Source organism: Neopelma chrysocephalum, unplaced genomic scaffold, assembly GCF_003984885.1.
Source record: "Neopelma chrysocephalum unplaced genomic scaffold, ASM398488v2 Primary Assembly neopelma1_382, whole genome shotgun sequence".
Classification (NCBI taxonomy): domain Eukaryota; kingdom Metazoa; phylum Chordata; class Aves; order Passeriformes; family Pipridae; genus Neopelma; species Neopelma chrysocephalum.
The window spans coordinates 1,373,945-1,388,454 of NW_020898046.1; the positions used below are offsets into that span (position 1 = coordinate 1,373,945).

At 41.3% G+C, this 14,510-nt stretch overlaps 1 protein-coding gene across 1 annotated transcript in view; it reads left to right on the forward strand.

Moving 5' to 3' along the window:
* UNC5C (unc-5 netrin receptor C) overlaps nucleotides 1-14,510 on the forward strand; it is a 233,213-nt gene that overhangs the window by 201,269 nt on the left and 17,434 nt on the right. The window contains exons 8-10 of the mRNA XM_027706581.1: nucleotides 4,755-4,946; nucleotides 6,162-6,506; nucleotides 9,743-9,830. Of these exons, the coding sequence (XP_027562382.1) occupies nucleotides 4,755-4,946; nucleotides 6,162-6,506; nucleotides 9,743-9,830 (625 nt within the window). The remainder of the gene's footprint in view (nucleotides 1-4,754; nucleotides 4,947-6,161; nucleotides 6,507-9,742; nucleotides 9,831-14,510) is intronic.

Sequence of the window (14,510 nt, forward strand, 5' to 3'; positions counted from 1 at the left end):
CATTATCTGATGAAAATGTCCTTTTTCATTGTCTGAAGGCATAGTCAAGAGGGACCAGTGTGACAGCTAACTTTCTATAGGAAAAGCCTGTGCTCTTTTGCTGGGATCCTGGCAACAAGCCTGTGTCCTGCCCATTACCTCCTGCCCATTGCTGCGAGCCTTCCCCTTACCTCTGCCACTGCAATGCCCACTCCCTTTTGGAAGAGTGACAAAGGAGTGCTTAAAACTAATTTTTTTCTAAAAATTCCCACCAAAATTGCAAGTATCAGTCTGTAGTTGCCATGTTTGAGGGATCTTCAACAGACAAGTGAAAATGCAGCTGATATCTGAAGCCAGCAAGTGTCTGGGGTTGCCAGCTTGGAAACCCAAGGTAAGGTCTCTGCTAGCTTCAGCCACGGGAGATGGTCACATTCTGTGAGCAAACAGGGTTGTATGACCGCCTCAGCATAGCTTGTGTAGTGCCATCTCCCCAAAAAGGACTATCTATCTACAGCCAGATGGATCAACTGGGATTCCTGGTTCTCAACAAAAAATTGGTGTGCCTATGACTCAGACATATGGCATCTCACTTAGCAGCCCATAACCTTTCCACCTCTGCCATGCTTTGCCTCTGTGTAAAAACCACATATTTCAGGCTGACAGTGTGTCCTTGCAGACACTTGTACAGGCCAGACTGTTTGCATGGAAGCACCTGGATGGAGTTGGGTGCTTGGTTCAATTTACAGCAGACGTAGAAGAATAAAATCAAGATCGCTTTACATGTTAATTTGTGAGGCTAATAAAAGCAGCAAGCAGAATCCTTACCTCTTCCTTCTGTTTCAACAGATGCATCAGTAAATTTATGCACAAAACATTTCTGTAGAAGAAATTGGTGTCACTCTTATGTAGCTGCAAGGATGCTTTCCATAGTTATCAGTAAGAAAATCTGTGCAAACTTGTAAGACACAAATATATATTTGTGACAAACAGGGTCTGTGGAGAGGTTGCAGTGAGGTAAATTTCTTTTAGAATATTTGACGACCACAGTTGTTTACTTTGCTGAAAAAACTTGATTTTGAATTTCTGTTTTCCTGTGAGGGAAGAATGCTTTCAGTAACATCACAGCTAATCCAGGTGGTGCCATCTTTTGTGCCTGTTGAGTTTCAGTTGCTAGATCACTTCAGACATGGCAGGAATGACACACAACCTTGCAAATGTTGATGCACAACGCGAAACTTACTATCTGAAATGCAAAGGAGAGAAAATAACCTCTCCTTTTCAGCTCTACACAGGTGAGCTGAAGCTCCATGGGTGATGCAGAGCCAGAGGACATGTGCTGCCCCATGCCAGATTCCCCATTAACATGCTGGGGCACATGAAGTGCAGGGAGATATCCTCAGCTTTCCCAGTGGATTTGAGTATGAGGCAAAAAGGTATTCAGAGCCTAAATTCCACTTTGTCCTTGTGCCTTCCATTTCCTGCTGCGTGTCTCTTGGTCTCTCCAGAGACATCTTACCAAAGGAAATACCAGGCATAAGTCTATAGCTGAAATTTCATCTGGGGAGCAAGTGGGGAGTAATTAATAATGAATAATGTAAATTCATGCCCAGACTTGCTGAGCACTCACTCAAGCCCTCAGAAGTTACTCACCTGACTTTCTATGGCCAATACCTCAAGTACACCAGTAATAACTAAAGAGCAGTTATTAATGAAAGATTGTATATGCATGTTGAGAGTACACATAGGTGAACTTGCCTCAAAGAATCAAAGAAATTAATGTGAAGACTTAATATTCCTAAAAGCAATTGTAAGGCTGGAATAGTTACTGTGAAATAAAGTTTTAAATAGATATTACAGGCAATATATTCTGTCCCATGATGCCTCAGAAAAAAACATCACCATCAAAACCCAGCTGGTTTTGCTCTGGTATTTCAGTGAAGATAGCATTTATGTGATAATTAATGTCTGGAAACTTTGAAGGGAGGTATTTCTATACCTGCGATTGGGATAGACTATGTCTTCATTACCAAAAAATGCAGCCAAGCAACAAGAGATATTTAGAGCACAACAGATACCGAGCACCCAAGCTCAGTGGCTGTGGGAGCTGGGGATTGTTACTCTGGTCTGCCTTTAATGTGGTCCTGTGTGCTAGGCACACACCAGGATTGCATTTTCCAGTTTTATTTCACCTGCAGGGAGCCCCCAGCTGTGTGAGCTCCTTGCAAGCATGATCCAAGGGGAAGGGATGAAATTCCCTTTAAAAGAACAGAAGGGGAGATAATGGAGGAGAGGTACCTTCTGTCTTACACCGACTCTAATCCCATTCCAGACAGTGACTCCCTTGCTTAGTTTGGATTTGTCATTTACCTTTCCAGCAGCATGGGACTGGGAGCATTTCACTTGTTTCCCATATGGATGAAAAGAAGCTGGGAGATGCTTAGTGAGTTCGCAGGACTCATATGCGAACTAACAGCCTGCTGTGCTGTAAGGGCTGCAGGAAGAAAAGACAAAAGAAACGATATCTCTTATTTATCCATTCAGAAATACAGCTGTAAATTATGTTATGATTTTGTCAATATATGGTGCTAGCAAAGATTTCAAATAAGTAATGTTCTGACCTCAGGGGCCTTATTGATTTTGTAATAATTTCAAAGAAAAGCCACTCAATTTACCATTTGCTGACAAATTCTTTGCTCCTTAAGGAATTCCTATTGAACATGTATTAAAGACAGGATAAAATAATTTTAAGGAAATGCAGAGAGATGGCTTTGTGCATAGACTCTGCTCAGCGAATGGGTATTTAACCTCTGACCAGTGACAACAGGTCTCCTTTAGCTCTATTAGATCAACAGCACGCTATTATAATTAAATATAAAAACTGTTTAGAGCCTCACTGAGCATGTCCTGGGAATTAAAGCATATGGCAGGCATAGGGATAAAAAGACTTTCCATATGCTAATGACCCTTGATGTCTGAAATATATTAGATCCATTAGAGTTTATGCTCAATAAAAGGAAGACTTTAAGCACTCCAAAGTTAGTGACTCGAGACTGATTTTGGCTTAGAAATTCAATCTGCCTGCTTATTAATTCTTAGTAAGGCTCTGGAGGAGAGAGGGGATGCAAAATCATAATTCTGTGCTGTATCAGAATTTTAAAATGCCATCAGTTTCTTTTCCTTTTTTTTTTAATTAAACTATTTTTCATGCTTCACTTTTTTGTTCTCCTCATTTGATTTTCTTCCCATTTTTGTTTAATTTCTTTCTTTTTAAGGTTTCATTTATCCTATTTCAACTGAACAGAGAACCCAGAATGAATATGGATTTTCTTGTAAGTTTACTGTTTGATTTTATGTTCCTGGATGCTGATTTGATGCTGTTCCTTGAGTCAAGCTTTACTGTTAGGCCAGCTCTGTGTAACTCGGCAAAGAGGGGCCTATTCAGCAGAGTAAGTGACATGCTGCTTGCTTGACAGCAGTCACAGTGTTTTACTGTCTGCAGATTGACACAGAATGGTAAGGGCACGAGGGAAGTGGGAGAAGATGCTACCTCAGAGACTGAAACTGTAGAGAATGAACCATCTTCTCATTAAAATTTCCTTAGCAAATGGAAGAAATGTGGTGGAAGGGTAACTTGTCTTTGAGTCAGAACTCAGATATCTGCTTCCTGAACTGCTGGGTTAAAAATGGGATGCTTCAAGTTTGGTAGATTGGAGGTCTGATAGCCAGGAGCTTACGGAGATTGATCACTCCCTTTCTACATGTGCCAGCTCTCACCTTTTCAGCTGGAGGGCAGCTTGGCTTAAATGGCTAAAAGAAATAAAATAAAAGTGATTTCACATGTTTCAAACTAACAAAAATGGGGTACTAAAAAGTCTGATTTGTTTTTGCACTTCCTTTTTTCATTAGGCTATTTCTAAAACTGGGATTCTTCACTGTATAGAAACACATCAAATTTTGATCACATATTCAGACCTTTTCGAAAAAAATGTCTAGTGGATAATGATGCTAGAGATTAGCTTGGAATTGGTGCTGATGATACGGTATAAGCAGCTAGTAGAAATATCATAGCCATTTTCTCAGAAGACAGGTCAAATAAATCTGGGTTCCTTTTGGCAAATTACCACATTCTTTCTTTTGCCTGCTTCTGCTTTTATCCAAATATGTATGTGTTAATGCCAATGATGAGAATTCAATGTTTGATTCTCTGCTTTACTAGTTTATTTTTTTAAAGGCAAATGGATGGAAGGGAATAACTTGACATATTACAGTTTAAAAAACCCCACAAACTCAAAGATAGTGATATTGCAGGTATTCCGTAGGAAATGGAAATTTCAGGTTCTTTTATTTTTTAAAAGTAAAATATAAGGCTTCTGAAGTTTAAAAACACACAATATGGTTTTTGTTATCAGATAAACTTCTAAATACCAGTATTATGACACTATGTCACTAAGACATACCATCTTACTTCATAGGGTGAATTTGGTTTGTGAGACTCAGTCTGTAACGTGTTGTGCTTAGTAGTTCATACCCTGAGTACTAAATAGATGAATGAGTAGATAAGGAAAGAGTAAGAACACAGGTTAGAGAGAAATCAAAGATTGTTTTCCATCAAAAGAGCATACACCTGTTATATGATCTTGGAAATGGATTTTAAATTATCCTATAAAAAAGGTAGTAAATATCTGCAGGAAACAAGAATAATAAAAATGTGTTTTCTTGAAAGTCCCTGTGAGGAGCACACATTTCATCAAGGTTCCTGGCCTCTCTCCCTCTAGCTGCTCCTGACTCGGATGATGTCGCTCTCTACGTTGGGATCGTCATAGCTGTGATCGTGTGCCTGGCTATTTCCATGGCTGTGGCCCTGTTTGTCTATCGCAAGAACCATCGTGACTTTGAGTCAGATATTATTGACTCCTCGGCGCTAAATGGGGGATTTCAGCCTGTTAACATCAAGGCTGCAAGGCAAGGTTAGTTTTCATTTCACTCCATTTTGACCAATTCAGGGAGATACTATAAGGTTGTGTTCTCTTGGGCTGCATGAATGATACTCACTGGATGCTTGTTGACACTTGATAAAAGGGAGAAAGATCCATGTTCATTTATTTCTGATAGTCAAGTGCTCAAAACCCATGTTGACATTTTTCAGATGTGTTCAAGAGTATAAAGCAGGGGTGTTTAACTTCTGAAGAGAGAAATGAATGTGAGAGTGAAACACAGAAACGCTTATGGAAATGTAGGTCTAGCTCAAATTTAAATCAAAGGCAAAGCTTGATAGAAACAACAGTGATAATACAGTAATTGTATCACATCTTCCTCCCCTTTAGTTCACTGATAGCCTTTTTTCCTGTGCTCTGTTTCCACAGGTATAAGTGGTAGTTTGAGAAGGACTGTGCATTTCAATAGACAATGTAGAAAAAGTTGTGGTAGAACATCATTTAATAATGAGCATTTTTTTCACTGATGCATAACAGCTTTATTATTTCCACACTTCATTGGCCAGAAAAAAACACTCGAAAGGCAGTGCTGCCTTTTTCAAGACCAATATTTAGTCTGAAGAGTTCCTCTTTTTTCCCCATATCTACTCCAGAAGAATAAATCAAAGTAAAAGTTAAGATGACAAGAGAGTTGTCATGTGGAAGATTAGCAGAAGTGTTGTTTTCTTTGCTGGAGGAACTTTTAATATGAATCTCAAAAAAGTGTAATGCAGGTACTAATCCCTCACTGCAGGGAGTTGTGGACATGATGGCTTCGTAGCCCTGTTGTGTCTTATTTCAGGAATGCTGTCATTAGACCAGTTAGATAAAATGTTGCATAGCATTTAGGAAGGGGGTATTAGTTAAAAACTAGATCTACTGAGTGAGGAAAACATCTTGCCCTGATGTTGAGCATGTTGTATTTGAAATCTGAGTGCACCCTGGAAAAATAATCCCGATGAAAAATCTTCATAGCAGAAACATGCTGTAATTTTGTATGACAATTGGAGTCCATAGCAGCTGTGGCAATACAACCCCTGGGAGTTCGCTGGAAGGATGCATGGAAATGGAGATGAAGGTCAGGGACTTTGAGTATCTGAACCTTTGGAATAAAAGGCAAAATGCAGAATGCAAACCCAAATTGTTACTCAGAGCAGAGTCATCAGAATAGAGAAGTAATGTGGTTCTTCCTTCTCATTTCCTTTGCAGACCTCCTGGCAGTGCCACCAGACCTCACTTCTGCTGCAGCCATGTACCGGGGTCCTGTTTACGCCTTGCATGATGTCTCTGATAAAATCCCAATGACCAATTCTCCAATCCTGGACCCTCTCCCTAACTTGAAGATCAAGGTTTATAACACCTCTGGTGCAGTCACTCCCCAGGACGACCTCTCTGACTTCTCTTCCAAGCTGTCCCCACAGATTACACAGTCTCTTCTGGAGAATGAGACCCTGAACATGAAGAACCAGAGCCTTGCTCGGCAAACTGACCCATCGTGCACTGCATTTGGGACCTTCAACTCCTTAGGAGGTCACCTAGTAATTCCCAATTCAGGTAAGTGCTAGCCATGTTGGCTTAAAGGAACAGTTGTTCTGTGGGTTTAAGTGGAGTTAGCGTGCTTTTTTGTGTGTGGGACAAAAGTCCACACCTGGGACTCTGCCTTTTCTTTGATCAAAACAACCCGATGGTGTTTTTTCCCCCTTTTTTTTGCTTCTACCAAAAGAATTCAAATATTTTCTACCCAAAGTTCTGGCCACCTTTTAAACACTACAGGCTTGAGGAAGAGTGGCTGTAGAGCTGCCTAGTGGAAAAGAACCTGGGGGTGCTGGTCGACAGTCAGCTGAACATGAACCAGCAATGTGCCCAGGTGACCAAGAAGGCCAATGGCATCCTGGCTTGGATCAGAAATAGTGGGCCCGGCAGGACTAGGGAAGTGATCGTTCCTTTGTACCACAAAGACCACTGCTCAAATACCGTGTTCAGTTTTGGGCCCCTCACTACAAGAGCACAAGTCTTGGGAGTAGCAGCTGAGGGAGCTGGGGTTGTTTAGCCTGGAAAAAAGGAGGCTGAGAGGGGACCTTATCACATTCTATAACCACCTGAAAGGAGACTGTAACAGGATAGGAGTCAGTCTCTTCTCCCAAGTAACAATTAAGGACATAATGTAGTGGTGAATGTGGTGGTGCTAGGTTAATGGTTGGACTTGATGATCTTAGAGGTCTTTTCCAACCTGAATCATTCTGTGATTCTAAACAGAATATTGCAGGGCTCTTAGCCACTTTCTGAGACATGCAAGACCTCAGACCTTCACTGTGTGAAATGAAATTCAGCATCACCTTTTCCTTTCCTGCAGTCCTAGAAAAGGGACCTCAGTACAGTAAGCCTCTATTTTGTCATCACACGTGAAAAAGGACAAAATAATTTAAAAACAAATCAGTTGTTCCACTTCCAATTCATTGAAGACTATGTGTAATTGACGGCAGAATACTATTTTTGGAAGTAGTAGGCTTTTTACCTGCACACATTATATACCCAAGGAAAATAAGGCCCAAGAGTGTCTTTTCCATATTTCTCTCCGTGTTGTATGTATTGTTGACTTCCTTTACAACTAGGAAATGGAGGGACTGAGCATTGAGGACCTGTTGATGTAATTGCAAAGCGCTACTTAGTCTTTCTCATACGGAATGAAGCTGGGCTTCTGGGCCCCTTCAGGCCACCTTGGCACTGGTAAGAAGTTTCAGAGAATCCAGAGAGCTGTTGGGCAGCCTTGGGAGAGCTCAGCTCTTGCAGACAGATCTTTTTATCAGAGCCATACTGCTGTTTGGTTCTTAAATGAAGCATTGATGTTCAAAGGAAGTTCAGCACCTGGATGTTCCAGTGGGTTTAGTATGATACCAAAGAGCAGCATTAACGTTTGAAGTGAGCAATAGGTCACATGCATACAATGTTGGGTGGGGGGATATGCAGGCTGCACAGCAGTCAGGAATACCCCTGCCCAAATTCTCTGAATTCAGATAGGACCATAGCACATGTGAGACCACAGCTCACAGCTTGGCCATTTTACAGCAAGTGCCCTGGGCAAGGATATAATGCCTTGTCTCCTGCTCCTTTGCTGGATCATTTCTTATTTGTTGATGTAATGGAGAAAGCAAAATGCCTAGGTGGCCCAGGACCTAGGTGGTTTAGTCCTTCCAGGATGCAGTCACACACAGCCCAAGAAGCAGTCAAAAGTAGTTGGAGCCTTGGCCCTCCTCTCTGAGCTACTGTGGAATAGGAGGAAAAAATATCTCTTAAATTTAGGTGAAAGCTGAACTACTTCAGTAAATCTGGTGCTGACTGCTGAGCAATGTTGAAAATTTGTGCTATACGGTCTTGGATTTCGCATTTTTCTAAGTAGCAGCTGAAGGTAGATATTAATACTCAGGTTTCTTATGCCATGGTAGTGCACGTTATCAGCAAAGTCTATTAGTCACATTTAATTCACATATATTAATATCAATTTGTGAAGAAAAAAGTTCAGTGCTGTAATCCCTTCAAAATGATTAAAGTAATGATTTTGTAAAATAAAACAATCCATCTACTGCTACCATGTATGCCTCTGTGCTGCTTCTAGATATATGTATATCCTCCTTGTGACGTGATCAAAGCCCTTCATTTGCACTACGCCTGCACTGTTATAACTACGAACGTGCACAGATTAGGTTGTAACAGGCCTGTAAACAAACAAATGTCACAAGGCATTTGTGGAAAATGTTTTCCTAGCTAATCCCTCCCCTTCAAAACCAGGTATGGGGCTGAGCACCTGTACACCAACACGTGGGAGGTCTCCAGTGTAACCAAACCACGTATGCTAAAGAAAAGAGACAGGGCCGCTCAAGGGGTCTATAAAGACTCTCCTGTGTAGACATATGTGTAAATAATCTGCCCATAGATTTGTTTTCAGCTATATAGTAATAACTGTATTCAAATCCTTGCCACTAATGTCCAGCTAATCCACATCTGCAAAGACAGCTGGCTGAGATGTGTCCAGAAAAGTGAAATAGCTGGTTGGTGGGCTGTGTTTGTTGTGTAGTGACAAGACATTTCTGCAATGGTAGTAATGTAAGAGCAGTGTTTTTTAATCAAGTGTGCAGCAAATCATTACTGAAAAGGGCACTGAGCATATTTGCCCACATTTTTTTCAAGGCTGGATACTCCAGTTTTGAGCCACTTTACGGGACTAGGCACATTAAGAGTGCCAAGAAATCCAATTTTGTCTCCATGGTACTCTTGGAGCTGAGCGCAGTAAAAGACAGGATGCTAGGTGCAAGAAGCCATCTTTCAGGAGACAACTAGTTCTTGTTGTTTCCTGGGACAGCGCTCCACTGCTTTTCTTTCCTGATTTTAATTAAGTAAGAATTGCCTAGGGAGAGATGTCTGTCCCGTTACAGCTGTTGGAAATTTTAGTCAGAGTTGTTTGTTTTTCCATCACTTTACAAGGTAAGCAACAGCGTAACCATCTGTCTGCTCTTTAAATAAAATAAAAGGGAAGAAAATCCTCTTCTCCACTCCCTTGTTTCCATGCAGAGGCAAAGGGGAGTAAGAACAGGCAGCTGGATGCTGGAGACACCAGGGTTACAGTAAATACTTTTTCTCCCAAGTTGCTGAGATCATTTAGAGTCTGGTGGTTAGGTTGGCTGAAAATCTGGCATTTCAGGCTTCATCTTCTGCCTCTCCTGTCACTTTTCTTCATGGACCCACTTGCCCCTTTTTTCTCCATTTTTACCTTTTGTGTCTCTTCTGTTCTGCAGGAGTAAGCTTGCTGATCCCAGCAGGGGCCGTTCCACAAGGCAGAGTCTATGAAATGTATCTGACAGTTCACAGAAAGGAGAACATGAGGTAAAAAACTGCCTTTATTTCCTTGTGCATTAACAGAGGGGGAAAATGTAGTAACTAAAGACCTGTGGTAATATGCTTATGCAAAGCCTACTGCGTTGAAGCTGTTTGCTGACTTGGAGTTAAACGCAAGCAAAGCCAAAGATAAACTTTGCCATGAAACCAGCTCAGACTTTTGCTTTTATAACCGAGAGTTGCACTCTGCAGCAAGCCCTCAGTCTGGGGGGATGCTAAATCACAGCAGAGAGGAAAATGTGCCAGCATGAGCTTGGTGCAGCAGAGAAGGTGTAAGGTAACCTCTTGATAAAGACCAGTGCTGCAAAGGAGAAGGGAGCAGTGGAGCAAGGTGACAAATCAGCTCAGCAGAGGGGACAGGTGCCTAAGCATCTGACTTGGAAAATCTCCCCTCCTATTAGAGTGAAGGTGAATTTTTATTTTACCCTTCATGGGCTTGGCTAGTCGTGCAGTGAAGAGATGGAGCCGAAGGTTTTGGTGTCCTCGATCTCCTTGCTGCTTAGCCGCAGACAACGCACACCAAGGGCCACCCAGAGCCAACCCTGGGATGACCCCTGTTGTTGTCACCTGTTATCTGCATGTGTAGCCAGTTCATATTCTAGATCTTAATAAGTCCCACATGATCTGGCAACCCTGACATAAAAAAAAAGACTTGTAATAAAAAGGCCAAAATACCATCTGAAGCCATTTAGAAAACCCTAATGAAGAGAAAGGTGAGATCTTAGGCTGCAGAATAGACTCGTCCACAAAGGCTGAATGGCAAATGTGAAACTAAGGCTGTCATTACACGGTACTTTGCCTCTTTCTCCTCCTCATAGCTAGATATGTTTTTTGGCTCAGCCTCTTAATAGCTTTTATTATGTGCTAAGCCGCAGCTGTTTATACAGTGTGTGATATTGAACACTATTCTTTAGCTTGGTAGTCTTTCACTCAAGCTAAAATAATCTGCTTAAAGAAAAATTAAGCAATCCTCCCACCCACCCTTTTGCATACATTATTCATCGTGTACTCTTTGAAAATAGCTAATTGCAGCTACAGAAAAATGTCTCTGTTCAGAGCTAGTATTGATTCTATTCCTATTACTTTTGGCTGTGTTTTAAAGACGTTTACAAGCAGTATTGAAAAAGATTCTTTTCTGAAGAAGGAAAAAAAATTAAAATCAGATGGCATCCCCTATTATTCAACTTGCCTCTAAATTTCCCCTTCTAAAATACCTGATTCTTAAAAAACAAAAACAAAATTTAAAAAAATATTTCATTCCTATAAGGAGCTATATGTGCAATTATTTCCTTTCCAGCTAGTTATGGAGGGAATCCCTGTTTCCTTATTCATGCAGCTGTGGACAACTAATGTCACATGCTAGTCTAATTTATTTTCCTCAAGGATCACAAAGCCTTCTCTGCGTGCTTTGTGATAGCTGTTACTCAGCAAGTCACACAGGGAATAGAAGGATAGGTTAACCTGTATTGGGAAAAGCATGGTTGGAGAGGTTCTGCCTGCCAAACTGAGCAAGTATGCCAAAGTACACCTGCAGAAGTAAACAAAAAGGTGTGAGTCCTCACTTACAATGAAGACTTTAGAAGTGATTTCTTTCCCAAGGAGAGGAGAGCAGAGAGCACGCTGCCTTGGCCGTGGGGCAGCAGAGCCTCATCATGTTGTGGTGGTATCACTTCCTGGGTACACAGACTCCAGCTGCTTATTTGGTTTGTGGCAGTTTTTTAGCTACCCACAAGCATACCAGGCTTTTCATGCTCTTGGAAACCAGCTTTTTCTAGGACACGTAAAATGGAGCTCATCAGGTGTTGTCTAGATCACTCAGAATGGAATATTCACTAAAAAGGGCTTAAACATCACAGAACTGTAGCATCTTCCCGTGTTACCTGCTCCTTTTTCCCAGGTGCCAAGGAGCAGAAATGGGTGGGTGGCACCCAGCTGTATCTGTCTCCTGCTGCAGGACCTGTTACTAGATACTTCACTTGATGTAGCAGAGCTGCAGCTCAGTCAAAGCTGCTTTTTCTGACTACATGGGCCACAGATAATTGGAGTCATATGGGTACCACAAGTTACTGTGTGGTGTAATTATTTTTTAAATCTGCTACTGCAATCTTACACTACTCTAGCAGAGAGTGATAGTCCCCAGTAAGGACTAGCTGCAGACATTCACTTTTGTGGCCAAGCGGTAATGGCAGTGTATTCAACAAACCCTGTGAGACCCTGTATTTATTTTCATGAGCACAGTGTAAATGTGTGCGGGTTGAAAAGTCCTGTTATGTGTTGATGTAGTTTGTAAGGGGACATACAGGAAATTATAAAATGGGTGTTATAATCAGAAATAAAGGCAGGGTCTTGTTTTTGATATTACAGCTACCACTGAGGTGAGAATGTGGTCTCCATAGCACTGCCATGATGCAACCAGTGCAGCAACAGAGAGGTTCCCCATCACAGATTTCCAGCAACTTAAGATTTAGCTCACACAACTACTTCTGAACAGTCAAGCTGAAACAGAAAATCTGTTATCTCTCAGACTCCTGCAAATTCCCCCTTTTCTTTTCCTTCCTTTGTTTTCTTAATACATTTCCCCAGTCTCTGAAAGGTATAGTACAGAAATTTGAGAGACTTCAAGACCCAGTAATATCGCTCTTTGTGTTGCCTTGTGAATTGGTTAGGAGAGCTTTCTGAGACACTCTATTTATTACATTTCATATTCATCAAAGCATGTGAGCACCGTAAAAGCATTATCCTTCTGCAGTGAATTGGGTTTCTGGTAGCTTGCAGTAAACACCACTTGGAGGCAGTTGTTTTCTCTGTGTTAACATACTTGTGGCACAGTGAGCTTTCTTTTTTACTAGACTGTTACTCCAGGAGGTTGTTATTCCTGCTTCTGTCCTGCAAACTCACCCTCATTCTGCCTGTTGTTTGGGGCAGGATGGATGACAAGAAGCTACTGGGCTCTGATCCCTGGCTGGTGTGTTGACCTCATGAAATGATCCATGTGTTTTATGAAGTGACTACAGTGGGGAAAAGGATATCTATGTATATATGGATGTTTGTACACATATATGTATATGTGTGTGTTTATATATATATATATGTAACTGAAAAAATGGCAAGCCCATGAGAATATTTCACAGCTATCAGGCAGGTTTCTGTCTTGAAGCTCAGTGGCTTTTTCAGTGGTGATCAGATGCTCTCTTCCTTAGTCTGGGGAAGTGTCACCAACTTTGAGATTTGCTCTGTTTGAGCTGTGGTTTCATCTGTAAAATAAGCACATTGTGCTGACCGGTACCTGGTAAGAGCCTGTTCCTGTGAGCATCTGTGAGAGCCTAGGTCTTACATGACTAAGGGTTAAATAGCATGAGTGTAAACCTCCAATATTTTCTTTACTGCCTCAGGTTAAAAAAAAAAAATGTAGCTCTGAGCTAAATTAGTGGAGCTGTGTGCTTCCTTTGGAAACATCTGGCAGTGGTCAGTGCTAGATGGGGTCTGGCTCTTGATGGACCACTGGTTTTATCTTGTATGGCAGTTCCCGTGTTCCTGTGTGAACCCCTGCCGAGCTTGCACAGCTTTAGGTGGAGCTGCTCTTGCATACTCTAATCACAGGCAAGAACTGCACTAAACAGATATAGCACTGTGAAGGACACTTCTGTATAATCCATCACACAGGAGGTGTTGCAAATGAGAGTGGATGTCACTGTGCCCACAAAATGTGACAACCCTGAAGAACAGAGCAAGCAGCACTCCTGAAGATCTTGATGGAAGACATACATAAATGTACAAATTCCAAATTAGCTACTTAAAAAGAGAGAAGGGTCAGGTGAGCCTTGCCAGGATTTGTATCAATGGCTTTATAGCATAGACATAGAGTGTACATTAAAGTCAAGCAGCTGAACAATGAGTTTGATCCAAGGAGCAATGTTGCCTTTTTCACCAGTAAACTTTAGGCTTAGTGATGTAAAATAAAAGAAATTGAAGTCTTCCACATCTCGTTTCTTCACCTTCCTTCTGTATCTCAGTTGCATAAACAAAATTACTTTGCAGCTCCAGAAGACAATTTCATGAACTGCCAGTCACTGTAATAGAAAAATTCAACGTAAAAAAGATCAGTGCATGAGCAAAAAGGGAGAGCAAACTTTTCAGATTATTTTCCTTCTAGGCTGGCAGAAGAACCAGGGTCAGTACAGAATATTAAGTTTGAAACTTAAAAAGGAACACATACTAAAAAGTAAAGCCCCAGCAATGAAAGGAGAAATAAAATATCTTCCCTCTAGCTTTTGGCTAAGCTCTGTAGAAGGGTTGCCGTCTGTTGCTACAAGGTAGCCATTCCTCTCTCCCTGCTCCATCTTGTGCTTCCTGAGCTGCTGTGATCGCCTGTAGCATGTACACATGGTGTTAGGGAGCACAATATAGTCCCACTGAGGAGCAGAGATTTATCTAGTTGTGCTTACATCTGCTGTCTGACAGCTACCTTAATGAATATGGTCTGGCTTATTACAGGGAGACGGTTTTGAATGTGTAATCCCATTAAAGACACAAATTTGATTGTGAAGGGACCAGATATAGTGAATAAAAGTTTGTTTGCTTTTAAATATAAGTTGACTGTTCTTGATAAGCTGTGAGGCATGGGAAAACATCGTAAAATATCTGAAGACCTTCCAGTTACTGTTAGGG